The following is an 18607-nucleotide window of genomic DNA, read 5'->3' as shown; positions in this document are numbered from 1 at the left end:
GTTTCAATTTAATTTCTAGAGTGTTTGGAACGTGTATAAATTGATCTGTACGAAGGTTTTTTTTTTTATTTGTTTTGTACAGGACAATGTTGATTAAAAAAGTATGATGTGGTTTAACACAACTTTTGATGTTTGCTTGGAAAATGTCACATTCTTCTGAAAAAATGGTCTGAAGCGAAGCCAAACTTTGAACATTTTATAAAAGAGGTGAAACAATACGGTACTACATTAGTTACAATTAAGAACAAAAAAGCAAGAAATACCTATGAAGCTTTTTGCTACTTTAAATTGTTGTAATTTTACTCCTTGCATGAATTGTTTCACTTTGCATATCCTTATGAATGTTTTTTTTTTACTTGTTGCGAGTGGAATATGCTTGTACAAATATTTATAATTTTTACACAATAAAAAAAAGACTGCAAGTGTGTGTATTTGGACAAGCAGCACTTTGAACAACAAGTCAAACGCCTGCCTCTAGAATATTTCAAAATAAAAGCACCACTATTACAAGTTTGTACCCTTATCAATTATAAAGGCATTATAACTTTTGTGTTTTATGTCGTCGTGACATATTCTTTTTTTTTTTTTTTTTTTTTTTTTTTTATACTTAACATTGCATATATTTAAAATTCGACTCAATTTTGCATCGTGCATTACTTTTATTATGCTTTGTCGGGAAATGGGATCCTGAATGTCGACCCGGTTGTTCATGCTAATATTCAGCTGCTGCACGCGTGAAATTGACAGCGCATAATTGTGAAGGTCGGTATTTCATGAGAATCATTGTCTAGGCGTTTTTGCTACACAAAACAGAAATTAATAATCCGTGGTGTAATAGTGCCTTACAGACTTTCCGAAAGTTTAAAAGTCAGCGATGATCTTGAGACTGTCGAACAGGGCATGCGTCCTGTCTGGATCAGCTCGTCTAAAAAGCACTTTGTCAACCTTCTTCGATGAGATAGGAAAAGCTGGTATCATCCTAAAATCTGCGTCAACTGGTATATTTGAGAACCTGGCCTTAGAAGACTGGATTCACGATCACGTTGATCTGCAAAACAGAAGCATGCTGTTATTATGGAGAAACTGTCCCGTGGTGGTCATCGGAAGGCATCAGAACCCCTGGCAGGAGTGTAACCTGCCCCTGATGAGACGCTTGGGGATCCCGCTAGCGAGGCGTCGCAGTGGAGGTGGGACAGTTTACCACGATTTTGGAAACATCAACATGACCTTCTTCACCTCCAAGAAGAAATACGACCGTCATAGAAATCTCAAAGTCGTTACTGGTGCATTAAAAGCACTGAGACCCGATCTAGATGTCGCAGCAACAGACAGATTTGATATTTTGTTAAATGGCAATCACAAGATTTCAGGGACTGCTGCGAAATTAGGCAGAACCTCTGCTTATCATCACTGTACATTACTGTGTTCTGTTGACCGTTCAGTATTGTCCTCGGTCCTGAAGAGTAACGCTTCTGAAGTTATCAAGAGCAATGCTACTCCAAGCGTCCCTTCCCCTGTCAGGAACCTTTTGGATGTGGATCCCACTCTTGACTCCAATATTATTATGGATGCTATTGCGTCCCAGTACAATAATGAATTTGGCTTTGATGGCCCTGTCATCACAGTGGACCCCACTCATGAAGCTCTCATGCCTGGTATTCAAAAGATGGCACAGGATCTGCAGACATGGGATTGGATTTATGGCAAAACTCCAAAATTCAGTGTTTGCACATCAATAGTGGTGAATGATGTGAATATTAAGCTTGATATGGTCATCAAAAATGGTACTGTAGAACAATGTGCCATGGAAATCCCAGAAGACTGGCTTCCTTCAGAGATGGTGAATGAGTTTACATCAGCTCTGAATGGCAGCAGATACTGTCCGAATGAAGCAGCGTTGCTGGTGGCGGCGTTCATGAGAACTCATTCAATGACAGATGATGTTGCTGAGAAGATACATAGATTGTGTGCTGGTGTGGTTTCAGTAATGTGAATAAAAATGAAACAAGAAATGCACATTGTGATAACTTGTTTGAAAAATGTTGAAGTGGTCTCCTGCACTGTCACACTTTACTCACACATACTGAGATTTCTTATGGAAAACACAAATAATGTCACTAATTCTATGATGAAACTGAATTTTTTATCAAACGTTACTGCCGACATAATTCACTTAGTTAATTTAAATAATTACATGCAAGTAGAAATTGACCAATAATGAATTAATTTTATATTCATAATAAATCATGAAAAATATTAAGATTTTGTTTTATACTTTAATAAGAATAAATACATATAAATACACGTTTGTATTAGATTGTTAATAATAATATATTGATATTAATACCCCCAAACAAATTAAATATATCCATGCATCTGTCTTTCTTTAGATTAAATATTTCAATTATATATACATATGTGTGTGTGTGTATACAATTAATTGAAGTTTGTAAATTAGGGTTTTGTCACATATTAACTGGTAACGTTTGCCATGAGCAGCGCTCCTGTCGCTCTCCTCGTGACGTAAAAACGCAGTTTAGCACAGACTAGTATTTCATATGGATGGCCAATAATTTAATATGCTTAAAATAGCTGCTTCTTTGTCGCTTGTGTGGTTTATTAAAAAAAATGCATAAAAACTATATCATACTTAAGTAAAATGTCCAGAAATTGCATACAAACTGTATCTTTTCTCTTTAAATGTTGCTGTACAAACTATCCATGTGCGCTACAGATCTGCGCTGAAGATCATTGTCAAGTGCGCATGCGCAATGCGAGCACGTCTAACTTGAAGCGCTAACACCGACTACGCTGCACCGCAACGAGGAGGTTACAGTCAAACAGACATAATGGGAAAGAAACAGAAAAATAAGGGAGATGACGGGTAAGTTAGGACACGGGTGAATGCGTAATACGGATTCCGTTAACAGCAAAACGACTGTGCTGTTTATAGTCTTGACAGGTTAATGTCTGAGGAGATACACTATTAGCCACCTGGCTAACGTTATAGCTTCTGATGGACATGAGTTCATGTGCCGCTGTAACTAGGCCTGTTTTCCTCATTACGATACTGACCGTTAAACTACAGCGATAACACAAGGACATTACTGACATTTAATAATGCAAGTCAAGACAACGGGCTGATTGGGTAAATTAGCGTGTTTGACACGTTAGTTGCTTTAAACGGAGAAACAAGCAGGTCTCGCCAGCCCCCCTGAGTCGAGAGATCCAGCAGCTGTGAGGGTTAGATTAGTTGCACTTCACATCTGCTGTCATATCAGACGCTGTCCGTACACAGAAGAACTTAGCATTTAAGGGCAGTGACTTTTATGTATTGCACGCGGTGTCTGATTTATCGCATGGTAACGTTAGTGCAGCCTCATCCGTTTCCATTGTGCTGCCCGCCGCATTGTCTTCAGTAACGCTCTTCGCTCTTCTATGGGATGCCATCCACAATTGGTCGTGTAGACATTTGTGAAAATGGTCAAATTCTCCCAGGACTCTGTCACTAGCCGACTTGGGCTGGGTAAACTTTCCCCCTGAGATCAAGGGATGTGATTGTTACATGTTAAATTGGACTGCACTTGTCAAACGTAGACAAAACTGAGGGCTTCTGATTATTCATTATTTTATCAAGATTGTATTAAAACATTTCAGCTGTACTGTTTTTTTGTGTATTTAGTCAGGGTTGCTGGAACTTCTGAAAATTACTTCTATGAAAGGTCATCCATGCATTTTGTAAAATGATGATAATTAATTTTTTGACTATATTTGGCCACATATCTGGAATTTGGGAATCTATTAACAAGTAATTGATGACTTAAAGGTACTTGTATAAGATTTTTACTTTACTAAAGCATAAAAATTCCATAATATGTTTGCAGATATTTAAGAAACATGCTAAGTTAACATATATTTGTTTATTTGACAAACAATGCTACAGTCCGTTATTCTCCTTTGGATTGTGTGTTCATGACCGGAATGTCTGTCTTTGTTTTGGTTTGTGAAACCCGCCCGCTGCCAGGTTACCCAATTGTATTTTGGCACCCCGGGTTGCCAGTTGGTTGAATTTCATACGTCGTCAAGTGTGCTCGTTCCTGTTTGTATTGTAAATATGGCAACCTGCTTCTACAAGTGAAAGTACACTGGAATGGCAGTCAAACCAGTGTCTTCCCACCAGTGAACTCGTATTAGATCTATGTACTCTCAGTTCCGAGCTCTGACGCCATATAGCACGTGAAAAAAATGGCATCCGCTTTGGATAATATTGCCTACGGATGCGGTGTTTATGCAAGTGGTACACGTTGAGGAATAGAATTAAGGACAATATAACGTTGCAATACAATTAATAATCTAGCTACAATTCCTTGTGCTCAAGCAGTTGGACGTGACTTGCTTGGAAGGCTACGAAGTCGTGAGTCGTGGTTTGAACCTTCCTGTAACGGAGCACAAGTCGGAGGAGGGGCCGGGTGAAAAAAAGAAAACTCTCCAATATTTTGAATTTGGACTGCAATACCTAGTTCAACCACTCTGTGTCAATCCTACATACAGCACCTCTAAGTCTTGTCTCTCTATTTCTCTCTATTTCTATATATATATATATATATGTTTGTAAATGTATTATCCATATACACGGTAATGAATATGCACAATATTGTTATCGTGGGCACTTCTAAATACAGTGAATAATTATATATTACAAATTATTCCGAATTTGGAGTGCATTATAAGAATACTATTCCCATCAACACTGCTGTATGCTGCTTGAAAGACGCCTGTGCACTCTGTTGTAAGCACTGATTTATAATATAGAACTGGATTGCTCATGACGTCATGAAAGTGAAGCCACCGCGCCACCATATTGCTAATATGTGCATATACGTTCTATTGAATTAATAGGAAATTGTATGATTTTAATGAAAAAACATCACCTAACAAGACGGCGTTTATAAATCTGAAATATATCTCTACATTATTACAATGCAAACACCCTAGGCATGTAAACGGTTATATTTTTACATGTCGGGAATTTCCCCTATTCATTAAAAAGCTACGTTCATTATAGTAGTGAACATAATGAACATGATAAACATCTGACGGACGTGACCTCAACATATAAAACAAACAACAGTATATACAGTACGGATTTAAAGACAAGAAGCTTTATTTTTCAAGATAGTAAGCTAAGCTTTTCATTTCAGTATAGATCAGTATTAACATCATAATTGTGTTATTCATTGTAATAGTATATTCAAATCCATTTCTGATACTAATATGGTCGTTGAATAATTCCTGAATAATTATGTTCATAAAGAAATAGACGATATTTTGTGTTGGATTAGTTATGTGTTGTCAGAGCGCAGCAGACACAACCACCTAAACGATTTAAATAAATCTCTTATCCTGCCCCAAACGACCGTAAACACTGCAGATAACATCTGAAGTAAACATTAATTTACATACACATAACATAAAAACGAGTCCCGTTTGACTGATTTGCTTCAAATCGGGTGATTTTTGGTCAGCGGTTTGAATGTGACTCAATGGTGCTCTCTGCTGGTAGGGATTAGTACTTGTTCAGTTGATGGCTAACAAGCACTTTTAAAGACTATTACTGCCCTTTGGAAAAAAGGCTTTGCATTGTGTCAAAGAAACATGGTGTGCTAAAACATCTTTTCAGCTTTATTCAACTTTCCTCCATCTATTAACTGGTGGTTTCATCACCTGCTCTGTGCTTGCTGAGGGCAGCAGGTTTATGTGTGAGGGCTCTGCCCTGTGATGACTGTGATTTTTCCCTTTCTGATGCAACAAGCATGCAAGGAGGGCTTTAGGCTCCACTATATAAGCAGCACAAGTTCACTTCCTCATCATTACTGTCTTTGACGTGATAGGTAAGGTATTTGAGTTTAGGTGTTTAATATGCTCAGTTTTTGTGTATATATATTATTGTAAATATTGCTATGTGCTTTCATTGGTTATCTAGAGTGGTCTTTAGGGATGTTTTATGCATCTGTACTGCTGGTGTAATGTTTATTGTTTAGTTTGACATAAAAATGTATTATCAAGAAGACCTTTTAGTGAAAATCAAAAGTCTGTAATGGACATCCTGTTGTTTGTAAATATCTGGTAACAGGTGTTTGTTTTACTGGCCGATTGCTGTGTTGGTGGTCTGCATTCTCTCAGGTTAATTTTTTTTTATTGCACTGTACTTGTATGTTAACTGTTTTCTCAGTCATATGCTGTAAAGAACTTATGGCCCAGTTTGTAAGTATAGCTCAATATATTTTTTGAAATGTACAGTAGTGAAAAATGTAATCTGTTATTTTCTGCTTTTCATAGTGCCAAGGACGACGGAGTTGACATTGACGCGCTTGCAGCTGAAATCGAAGGAGCAGGAGCAGGCAAGGAGCAGAGCAAATCAAAGAGCAAGAAAAAGAAAGAAAAGAAGGATGACTTTGAGTAGGTCTTCACCTCTTTCCACTAACACTGATACAGTTAATAATAACATAAATAATAACAAAAATACAGGAAATAAAAGGTAATATACTGTAATATATTTTCAAATAATTTATTCTTGTGAATTTACAGCATCATTACTCCAGTCTTCATTCCAAATCATTCTAATATGAAAGATTTGCTGATCAAGACACTTTTTTTTTATTATTATCAGCATTTTTTTAATATAATTTTTTTGTAACATTATAAATGTATCTTCTGTCACCTTTGATCAATTTAAATGTCCTTGCAAACTAATCGTATTAATAAAAAAAAAATCTTATTGACCCCAATGTTTTGAACATTAGTGTGAGTGTTTGGGAATAAATGAACTCTTACTTGCAGTGAGGATGAAATTCAGAAAGAACTGGAGGCACTGTCATTAGAAAACCAAGGAGGCAAATTTAAAGAGGAAGAAAAGGTATTCTTCAGTAACACAAAAGTTGTCTTTTGTTTTCCCCTCTCTTCTAATACTGCCAGTATTACAGGAGTCACGTGTCATTGACAGCACTTTCTCCACATGTTTTTCCGTCTTAGAAATCCGATTCAGTAGCGGACGCTGAACCTGAGCCCACTCTGAGTAAAGCAGACAAGAAGAAGGCCAAGAAGGGTAAAAAGGCAAATCTGGGAGATGAGGAAGGTAATGAAGATCAGGGTCAAAACAACATGGAAAACGAGAACCGGACGAAAGACACAAAGACTGTTGCGGCTCCCGCTCCTGCTGGTCCTGCTTCAGACTCTGAGGACGAGGGCTCGCAGTCACGGCAGAAACCTAAGGCTAAAAAGAAAGGTGGCCAAAAGGGTGTGTCTGACTCGGAGGATGATGAAGATGGTGGTGCAAAGAAGAGTGGAGGAGCGGCGGACAATGATGAATCCGATGATGATTCTCAAGCCACACACAAGAAAAAAGGTAAAGCCAAAGCCAAACCAGCCAGTGAGGAAGATGAAGCAGAAGAATCGGCCTTCAAGATAAAGACAGCCGCGCAGAAGAAAGCAGAGAAAAAAGAGAGGGAGAGGAAGAAGAAAGAGGAGGAGAAGGCCAAGCTGAGGGCTAAGAAGGAGAAAGAAGAGGAGGCCTTAAAGAAGGAACCAGAGAAACCTGCTAGCACACCTTCAACAGAGAGCAAGAAGACAGAGACAGAGGCTTCAGTGGAGCAGGATGGAGCTGATGTCCAGGGAGAAGGTGAGATTGTCCTTAGAACATTGTCCCCTCAAGGGTGTTTATGCATGAGTACACTACCGTTTAAAGGGGTCATATGATGCTTTTTTTAAAGATCGTTATTTTGTGTATTTGGTGTAACAGAATATGTTGACATGCTTTAATGTAAAAAAATTTTTACAGTACAAATACTGTACATTATTGTAGGTCCTCTATGTGATTGGCTGAACACCGCAAGCACACGTCAGAAATGTAATGCCCCTTTCCATAATCATGAGCTTCATCTTTCAAAATAAATTTAAAGATGGTTAATAATGTCCTTAGTTTTACCATCAGTTCAAGTCTGAAAGGGGAACAGAGTCGCGTTACAGACAGTGATGAAGCTCGTATGTGTTTGCAGCACACAAGCCAAGGACAGTAGACCGCTGACTCCACTGAGATGTGACTCTCTCTCTCTCTCTCTCTCTCTCTCTCTCACACACACACACACACACTCACACAACACGCAAAACCTTGCATTTGAACATTCAATAGCAAATACTTAATCTAATAACAAAGCAAACCTACACTTGCTGATACAGAAGAGCCAGATTGTCGTAGCAAAGTCAATTATCCTAGGTTCAAGAAACGGTCATCCATAAAATGCGATGCTGTTCTGTTGTAAGTAATCTTAAAGATTCCTAAATGCATCTACTTTCTGAAGGCCAAATAAAGTGCTTTTGCTTTCGCCTAGAAACACACAGCATCTCGCTGACATGGCTGCTTCAACACTAACTGTGTTACTGAAACCACGGCTTCTTTCTTTTCTGTGAACATTTGGGAGGCATTACCAAATATTTCCACATAGTGACGTAGACATGTGGGGTGTGTTTAAACGAGCCGTTTTAGGGGGCCGTGGCAGAGTCTTAACTTTCATAAAGAATATCTCTTTGGTTTGAGACTTTATTTCTTGCAACATCAGGGATCGTATCTATGCAAAATCAGCAACACTTCAAAGAGAAAGAAAGCTTGAAATCATATAACCCCTTTAAAAGTGTGGGGGTAATATGAGTTTTTCTAAATAAATATTCTACATGAATGCATTAAAATGATAAAAACCTGACATCAATGACATTTTATAAAAAAATATTTCTATCTGACTGCAAAATTTTGAATGATAGTGTGTGTGTGTGTGTGTATATATATATATATGTATATATATATATATATATATATATGTATATATATATATATATATATATATATATATATATATATATATATATATAAATAATATACACACACATATATGTATATATATGTATGTATAATGTAACTTGATATATATGTATTTTCTAGAATGAAGGAAAGTCTTTATTCAAACCCACAGACATGATTTTGTTTATATTTATTATTTTTTCTCACAAACAAAAAAGAAGGGAAAAAAGTAATAATTCCGCATGATTGTTTCAATCAGAACTGTTTCATGGAAATTATTCAAACTTTTCGATTCTAATGCCATTTTTACTCCTGAAGTCTTAATGCTCTAAGAGTCGTAAGGCAAGGGATGATCAAAAAATTTGTCAAACACACTCTATAAGAAACTAAGTTGATTAAAGCAGAATGATTGTGAATATTGAATATATCAGAAAGTCATAAGCATTCATGTTCCTCTTTCCTCTGCTTCTCTACAGAGGAGGCTGATGGTGATAAAAAGAAAAAGAAGAAGAAGAAAGGTGAAAAGGAGGAGAAGAAAAAGGGTCCCAGCAAAGCAACCGTGAGAGCAATGCAAGAGGCCCTGGCCAAAATGAAGGAGGAGGAGGAACAAGCCAAAAAAGAAGAGGAGGAGAGACAGAGACGGCTGGAGGAGCTGGAGGCTCAGAGACTGGAGCAGGTCAGTGGGAAAAACAGTCACTCAAGCTCATGGTGTCAAAAATCATTATAGTTCCTGCATCTCTGAAACCTTCATCCACAGGAGCGTCTAGAGGCCGAGAGGAAAGAAAAGAAGAAACAAAAGGATAAGGAGAGAAAAGAGAGGCTAAAGAAGGAGGGGAAGCTCCTTACCAAGGCTCAGAAAGAGGCTCGAGCCAGAGCAGAAGCCACGCTGCGAGTGCTGCAGGCTCAGGGTGAGAACATGACTGATAGCAGTTATGATGAAAGAAATATCATTTATTTATTTGTTTGACCTTACGGTGTAATTGGCTTCTTCTCAGGTGTTGAAGTGCCATCCAAAGATGCAATGCCAAAGAAGAAGCCTGTTTACTCTGATAAGAGAAAAAAGAAGCCAACAGCACAAACTCCTGAAGGTTTGATCCGGACACCTATTTCTTGCTCTTTGTATTTACCTGTCATAATCAAGGAGGGTTAAAGACGTCCTAACATTTTCTTTGCTTATATTAGAGACTTCAGAAGTGGCAACACCCACAACAGAGACACCTCAGCCAATCACAACAGAGATGGAAGTGGACAAACCCCAAGCGGAGCAAGGTAATTACTTCAGTTTCTCAAATTTAGGGCCCTTTGAAATGCGTATTATTTTTGGTGTCTTAATTACATTTCAGCCATTAAGAAACTTTACAATGCTGTACAACAAAATGTTACTTTATAAAAACTTGTGTAAATATATAATTTTTTATATTGAAATGTAAAAATATTTATACATAAAGTTGCTTATTATTGTAACTATTACTACTATTTGAAATGCATGTAACTGAAAAATAGTTATATATAGGTTTTATAATAATTTCAAGTTAGCAGACTTTTATTTTGGCAGTCTATTGTTAAAACCTTTAAAACGCCGACAGGCCTGTTTGTGGTTGTAGTCCAGTCTGTATTGTAATTTGATTTACAAATTCAAAAATGGTCATATTCTGTGACAGTCCACACCGTACAGTAAATTCAGCTTTTATGGCTGGATTCCACAATTCTGGCCACATTTTTTGCATCGTTAATTAAGTGAAAATACTTTCATTGATAAGGATTTGTCTATTCATCATTCATGGCTGTAAACAAGGATAGCTAACTCTAAATTCTACCATTTTCATTGTAACAGTTAAGGAGCCGAAAGCAGAGGCTGCTGATCTGGACGATTGGGAGGCCATGGCAAGCGATGAGGAGAAAGGTGGGTGTAAACATGCTTTCCCATGGATGCATGTCTTTTTTAAAATCTGAAGTCATTCGGTGGAATTAATTTGACATTTGTGCATTCACAGAAATGAAGAAGGTTCACATCGAGGTGAAGCCAACACAGAAACCTGCTGAAGACCAAGTGAACGGCAGTGAGGAGGAAGAGGATGACGAAGAGGATGAAGAAGATGAGGAGGACGACGAAGAGGATGAAGGAGAGGAGGAGAGTGAGGATGAGGAGGACAACAAAGACACCAGCAACAAGATGACCCCAAATAAAGCAAGAAAAGAGCCGAGCTCCGAGTCGAGCAGCGAGAGCGATTCAGACGATGACCGAAGCAAAGAGGAGAAACTTTATGACAAGGCCAAGAGACGCATAGAGGTACACAATACAGTCTTTTGCACGACACAACGTGTACATATTTATGCACATTTTAATAAACAAAGCACACTCAACTGTGTTTTTCTTTGTGTGCAGAAACGAAAGCAGGAAAACCTGAAGAACATTAATTTTGACAAGCTCCGATCTCCTGTGGTGTGTGTGCTGGGTCATGTGGACACAGGGAAGACCAAAATCCTGGATAAGGTGCGTTTCAAAGTGCCTGATGTTGACTTAAACACCTGTGTGGTTTTTGTGTGTTTAATATGGTTTTCTTCTCTGTCTGTCAGCTGAGACACACGCATGTTCAGGATGGGGAGGCTGGTGGTATCACACAGCAGATCGGAGCTACTAATGTGCCCTTGGAAACCATATTAGAACAAACCAAGATGGTGAAAAATGTAAGATCTTTCTGTAATGCACATCCTCTCATTCTGTTTTCCCCATGTGATTCTTTAAAAGTTATTAAGAAGTGTTTGTACATTACTTCAGTTTGACAAGGAGAATGTGAAGATCCCTGGCATGCTCATTATTGACACACCTGGACACGAGTCCTTCAGGTACACACTGTACTTATTATTTTTGTCAATTAATAGTAATAGATTTTAAACACCATATTTTAATGATTATTAGGGAGAAATCACTTATTCAGCATGGGCACTTTAAATTGATTAAAAATTACAGTAAATTTGCAAAATGATACAAAACTTTTCAATTTTAAATAAATGCTGGTCTTTTGAGATTTTTTGTTTTGTTTTTCAGCTTCTACAAAAATATTAAGCAGCACAACAGTTTTTAACATTGATAGTAGTTTTAAAATATATTAAAATAGAGAAGTTATTTTGAATTTAAACCCCTCTTTTACTGTGTTTTTTTTAATCAAATAAATACAGCCTTGAAAAACTCCAGACTTTTAAGTGGTTGTGTGTTTGTGTGTGTGTGTATTTAAATAGTCTTATTAATGGTTTTGTTTTTATATGAAAATTAGTATTGAATATTATCTTGTTGTTATCAGATTTATAAAATATGTAGATATTGTAAAAAAACAACAACAAGGTATCAGTCCACCATTAAACCATGGCTTTTTAAACATTGTTTTTATAGTGTTTGTATGTTTAATGGCACTCTTCTTGCCCCTTCAGTAATCTGAGGAACAGGGGTAGTTCTCTGTGTGACATCTCCATCCTGGTGGTGGATATCATGCACGGTTTAGAGCCACAGACGATTGAGTCCATCAATCTGCTGAAGGAGAAGAAATGCCCCTTCATAGTGGCTCTCAACAAGGTGCCAGATATTGACTTCCGAATGTTTATACCGATGACTGCAGCAAGTATTTGAATGCTAATGTGCTTCTTTCTCAGATTGACCGTCTGTACGACTGGAAGAAGAGTCCAGACACAGACGTGGTGGCCACACTGAAGAAGCAGAAGAAAAACACCAAGGATGAGTTTGATGAGAGGGCTAAAGCTGTCATCGTAGAGTTTGCGCAGCAGGTCTGCTGTCATCATCTTGTATAGTACAGTCACTTTTACCATTGAGCTGCAAATGTCACCCTGAAGGAGTTTTACAAGTGCTATCTTGTGTGTCTTGCAATCCTCAGGGTCTTAACGCTGCCCTGTTCTACGAGAACAAAGACCCTCGTACGTTTGTGTCTCTGGTTCCCACATCGGCCCACTCGGGTGACGGGATGGGGAACCTCATTGCCCTGCTGGTGGAGCTCACGCAGACCATGCTGGCCCGCCGACTGGCTCATTGTGATGAACTACGGGCCCAGGTTATGGAGGTAAGAGAACAAGCTGAAATGAGTTCCTGCTAACAGCTCAGCTGCAATATAACCTCTGCTGTCCATGTTCTGTATCTTAGGTAAAAGCTCTACCTGGCATGGGTACAACGATAGACGTGATCCTGATCAACGGTTGTCTGCGGGAGGGCGAGACTATTATCGTCCCCGGTGTGGACGGACCAATCGTCACTCAGATCAGAGGGTTGCTCCTCCCACCACCCCTGAAAGAGCTCCGAGTGAAGGTCTCATGCACAGTTATATGTTTAGTTTGTGTGAACTCTGAGCTTGTTTGTAACTCAATTGTTTTATTTTTCTTCTCGCTGGATACAGAATCCGTATGAGAAGCACAAAGAAGTGTCGACGGCTCAGGGAGTCAAGATCCTGGGGAAAGATCTGGAGAAGACACTGGCAGGTCTGCCTCTCCTCGTCGCTCACAAAGAGGATGAAGTTCCAGTCCTGAAGGTAACTGTGTCGCTTTACAAACCGATCAGTTGTGTCTCTAAGAACCCACTCTACTTTTCTATATCTTTCCTCTCTTTTCTTAATCAAGTCAGAATTAACAGTTAATCTTATTACTACCTTTCCTGCATCCTGATGTTGGTTGTTTCTAGGACGAGTTGATCCGGGAGCTCAAACAGACTCTGAATGCCATAAAACTGGAGGAGAAGGGTGTGTATGTGCAGGCCTCCACACTAGGCTCTCTGGAAGCTCTGCTGGAGTTCCTGCGTACATCCAAAGTGCCTGTAAGCTTTCAAACACTCACATTTACAGTCTGACCAAAACTTATTCAGACACCAGGTGTCATTTTTTATATATTATTTTACTAGTGGCTGCAGGACACTACAGTTCATTTATGTACGTGAGGAGAACAAAATAAAGTAAACCGTGAAAGTGGACTACCTATAGCAGGGGTGCTCAACCCTGCTCCTGGCGATGGACTGTCCTGCAAAGTTTAGCTCCAATCCTAATCAAACACACCTGAAGCAACTAATTAAGGTCTTCAGGCTCACGTAAAAATTAAAGGCAAGTGTGTTTGATTAGGGTTGGAGCCAAACTTTTCAGGACAGTCGATCGCCAGGAGCAGGGTTGGGCACCCCTGACCTATAGTATCGATAAATTTGGGACCAAAAATGATTCGGACACTTTGACCTGACCGTGTTTTGCTGAAGTGTCATCTGACGTTATCAAGATGAATTTGTTCTGGCACAGTTTAACTCTTGAGTTCTTGTCATATTTTATGACCGTTTTCTAAACTATTGCATATAAACTTTAAGTGTGAAAGGTGTCTGAATAAGTTTTGACTGTACTTCCATAAAACCCATTTTTAAAATCTGTTCTTGAACAGTATATCTCCATGGCTGATCAGCCAGTATTTGGTGTTTTTTTTTTAATTAATATTCATTTTTTTCTGTTTGGCTGATGCCAGAAATAGGACTTTTATTTTGAAAGCACTGATAATGACGCCATCTTCAGTTTGCTCATTAGTCTGTTTAACATTTTCTGTCTAACATATTATTACAGTGCTTACATCCTTTTTTTAAAATATTTCTTTAGGTAATTAAAGAATATTATGTCATTTCTTTATTTTTGATACAATACCATAATAAAATTACAGAATCAAGAAATACAAAATTCTAATATTTGTTCATAATTCATTTTATTATTTATTTCAAATTTAATACACATTATGTAAAATAAATTTCATCACGCATGTTTTACTGTCTTTCATACAGTTTGCTATCTTTTCTGTTTATACAGACACGACCAAATTGGACAATCACAAATCACCCGTAGCACAGTTTCATATTTGAGTTTATGCATTTTGCATAAAAATACGTAGTGCATAAACTATTTTCAAATTAGTCAATTTTTTTTATTTGATTTGATATTTTAAAGTTTAAATGAAATGCAAATATACTTCTAATCAACCTTTCTTTTGTCTTGGCTGCCATGTTGAAGTATTGTTTTTTGGGGTGTTCTTTTTCCACATGGAGCTAGTCACAATGTAGTTAAGATTCTCTCTCTGTCCCTCAGTATGCTGGCATCAATATTGGTCCTGTCCACAAGAAAGATGTCATGAAAGCCTCCACTATGTTGGAGCATGATCCACAGTATGTATTCTGATTGATACATAATATATCTCCTCTTGTGAGATTGATGTCCTAATCTTTCGTTCTCTCTTCCTGTAGGTATGCAGTGATCCTGGCGTTCGATGTGAAAGTAGAGCGAGATTCTCAGGAGATGGCTGACAGTCTCGGTGTGCGCATTTTCAGCGCTGAGATCATCTACCATCTGTTTGATGCCTTCACCAAATACAGAGAAGACTACAAGAAACAAAAACAGGATGAATTCAAGTGTGTTATCTACTGCCCTCATCCTCCCCTTCTGTTTTAATCATTGACACATACACTACTGTCCACTTTCTAGTTAATACTAAACTTTGATTCATCAAGGAATTATACAAAAGTGTCGAAAAATGCTGTTATTTTAAACTTTCTATTCAGCAAAGAATTCTGAAAAAACATATCACAGTTTTTATTAATTTTTCTACATTGATGATAATAATAAGAAATGAAGACTGGGGTAATGGCTAATTCAGCTTTGCATCACAGGAATCAGTTACACTTTAAAATGCATTAAAGGATTTAAAACAATTATAATACATTGTTGTTTTGCAACATTTTGGATCAAATAAATGCAGCCTTGTTGAGCATAAGCGACTTCTTTTGAAAACAGAATAAAATCTGAAAAACAATTAATCACTTAATCACCTGAGCCAAAACATTTTACATCACAATCAAGACTATATTCTTCAAGACAGAGGGATCACAGTGGTTTCTTTGAGAGAAGAAAAAAAAGAAAAGAAAAAAAATGGTCGTTTCTTCTGAATGTTTGTACTGTAGTCTGAATATCTGAAGGTTTTTCTCTCTTTCAGACACATAGCTGTGTTCCCCTGTAAGCTGCGGATATTGCCCCAGTTCATCTTCAACTCCAGAGATCCCATAGTCATGGGCGTCACTGTGGATGCTGGAGTGCTGAGAACGGGCACTCCTGTGTGTGTGCCCAGCAAAGGGGTGAGTGCACACTTTAGGCTCGACAGTGAAAGAAGCAGAGAAGCTCCTTCCCTCGACTGTCAGCTTTTACATTTTAGCAGTTTATTTTAAAGGTGAAATTTGTTTTGTTTGCACTCATTTGTTCCACACACTCTCTCTCTCTTTCTCAGTTTGTAGATATTGGCATTGTGACTGGTATTGAAATAAATCACAAGTCCGTAGAAAGTGCTAAGAAAGGGCAAGAGATCTGTGTGAAAATAGAGCCAATTCCTGGAGAAGCACCCAAGATGTACGGCAGACACTTTGAGGCTGTAGACATCATTGTTAGCAAGGTATGCTCTCTCACTGCATCCTGAAATAAAGCCTCTGGAGCACACACGATGCCTAGAAATGGTGTATATAATGTTTCAATTATAATAAATTGTACAATAAATTTAAATTTTATTTTGTAGAATTTCATATTTTATTTTTTATTTGATGCATTCTGATAACTTTTAAACAATAATAACTTATGCCTTAGCAACTAACTAATATACTAAAATGACTCAAACTAAGAATACAAGGAAAAAGCTAAATAAAAAATATTTTTAATAACAATACAAGTGTCGCTGCACTCAGTGTCTTCCTTTATCTCTTGCAGATCACCCGTCAGTCAATCGACGCTCTGAAGAACTGGTTCAGAGACGAGATGCAGAAATCGGACTGGCAATTAATCATGGAACTGAAGAAAACCTTTGAAATCATCTGAACACACTAGAGACTGTGACTGACTGATCGTAGATCTAAACGACCCCCGTGCACACATACAAACGCTACACACTGGTCACTCCTGAAGGTCACTTGTGATTCTGGAGTCATCGGTGTTGCTCATACATTTAAGGACATTTGTACTCAGACACAGCCTTGCACAGTCCCCTATTGAGGACTAGTTTCTCGTGTGCATGGGTAAACACTTACACCACTCCCCTTTTCTTCTCCAACGCTTTTTGGGTGGTGGGGAGCTTTGGACACACATTCAAAAAAAAAAGTGGGGGAAAAAGCAAGGAAAAAAGTTTTTCTATGAGAAACTGAAATTTTTACCACTGTTTTAAACAGTGACAAATGTTAGAAAATGTTAGACGACCTTTACAATTATTCCAAACGTGCCTGTTCTCTCTGATCAATCCAGTTTATTTTTCTTTTATCTCATGGTATTCTCCTTAAAGTTCACTGTATGGCTGGAGTAAACTTGAGCTGCTGATTTCGACTGAGATCGGACCTGGTTTAAATCAAAAGTTGTAAAGTGAAGTCAGTGTGGCTTTCGTGAATGACTGCTGCAGATTTTGCTAGGATTTTAGATATAAAAAAAAAAACATTGACCTTATCAGTATTTTCATTTGCCCTGCTTTTTTCTTTCCTTTCTGGAGTGCAGTTCTTAAAACGGTCCTTTTTAAAGCTATATTCTCCCAGCCAGAACCAGACTCTTTCTTCCTCTCCCCCTCGAGTTTCCTTTGTGCCCACTGACACCTTCACCCGGAGTGAGTGAACTTGTGTGAAAGGCCCGTCCCTTCCTCATGTTGAACATGAAATATCAAAAGAAACTGACTCATGAAAATCAACAATAAAGAGATGGCCTATTTATAGATGTTGTTCGTTCTTACGTTGTGGAGATAGATACTCTCTTACGTTGTGGAGATAGATACTCGGGTGAATCTCACAAAAGTTCAAGAAATGAAATAGACATGTTTTGCATGAAGAAAATTCTATTTGCTTCAAAATGTCAAAAGCCAGCTATTAAGTGGAAAAACTCGTCCTCATTACTGATGTGAAAAAAGAAAATATATATCTATATGCACATTATGGTATACATAATGGTAGTGTTAGTTGTAGTCATTTATGCATTTATGCAATTTAATCATTAAAAAATTGTTGATTGGATGTTTTTCAGTACTTCATTACAGCACATGGAACGTATATTAATAGGCTACTACATACATGTATTGCTATATTACAATAATGACAATTTGAGCGAGAATGCACTTGATTTGAAAATCCTAAAGGTCCTTAAATGTATTTTTCTCCTCTTGTTAAACATAATGAATTCCAGTCAGTGACCAAACCTTGTCCAGCCAAAACAAAAAAAAGATAGAGAGAGAAAATGACTTTTGTTTGTTTGTTTATTATTAATGTATATATGATGTCTCCTGGTTAAGGAGTAGAGAGTTTAATTTACTTTTTAATTCATCTGTGGGGTTTTTAGCAGCTGACGTGTGTAGTAATAAAATCCAGCAGGGGGCGCTCGGGTACATTGGATTTCAATGGAATATGATTTGGCTTCAGCGCCTTTTTGATTAAATTCAGACGTGTAGACTTTAATTGATACGTGTGGTCTGTAGATCATACAATTTGACTTTTGCGCAAGATTTTTCTCCACCTGTGGGCATGTGGTGTTAAATAAATAAGATTCCGTAATAATTACACATGACCAAATGTTGACTTTAATATCTAGTGCTACTAAATGACTAGAATATCAATGCGTTTGTTTCTAAAGTCTTGAAAGTATTCAGTGAGCCCAAGATGCATGAATTGGGTGTCATGGGGCCGATAACAATTGCAGATTGTTGATTTTGGTTTAACACTGGCTGACATCCATC

The 18607-nt window shown here is 37.8% G+C and overlaps 2 protein-coding genes across 2 annotated transcripts; both read left to right on the top strand.

Moving 5' to 3' along the window:
• The first annotated feature begins 674 nt into the window (after positions 1 to 674).
• On the top strand, positions 675 to 2047 carry LOC128018758 (lipoyltransferase 1, mitochondrial-like). The gene is made up of 2 exons (XM_052604505.1): positions 675 to 762; positions 839 to 2047. Exon 2 carries the CDS (start codon positions 875 to 877, stop codon positions 1991 to 1993), a length of 1119 nt encoding a protein of 372 aa, XP_052460465.1. The 5' UTR covers positions 675 to 762; positions 839 to 874; the 3' UTR covers positions 1994 to 2047.
• Positions 2048 to 2740: 693 nt separating this feature from the next.
• On the top strand, positions 2741 to 17596 carry LOC128018736 (eukaryotic translation initiation factor 5B). The gene is made up of 24 exons (XM_052604466.1): positions 2741 to 2884; positions 6340 to 6459; positions 6841 to 6916; positions 7033 to 7678; positions 9328 to 9527; positions 9609 to 9759; positions 9847 to 9939; positions 10034 to 10120; positions 10686 to 10754; positions 10846 to 11141; positions 11238 to 11345; positions 11429 to 11539; positions 11631 to 11698; positions 12281 to 12422; positions 12500 to 12631; positions 12739 to 12921; positions 13002 to 13163; positions 13252 to 13383; positions 13533 to 13664; positions 14956 to 15032; positions 15111 to 15275; positions 15857 to 15995; positions 16145 to 16306; positions 16615 to 17596. The coding sequence occupies exons 1-24, from the start codon at positions 2850 to 2852 to the stop codon at positions 16720 to 16722; spliced, it is 3594 nt and encodes a 1197-aa protein (XP_052460426.1). The 5' UTR covers positions 2741 to 2849; the 3' UTR covers positions 16723 to 17596.
• Positions 17597 to 18607: the final 1011 nt, after the last annotated feature.

Source organism: Carassius gibelio, chromosome A1 (genome assembly GCF_023724105.1).
Source record: "Carassius gibelio isolate Cgi1373 ecotype wild population from Czech Republic chromosome A1, carGib1.2-hapl.c, whole genome shotgun sequence".
In the NCBI taxonomy this organism is placed as follows: domain Eukaryota; kingdom Metazoa; phylum Chordata; class Actinopteri; order Cypriniformes; family Cyprinidae; genus Carassius; species Carassius gibelio.
Note: the sequence above shows the minus strand (reverse complement) of the source record. Positions and strands in the feature narration are given on the sequence as shown.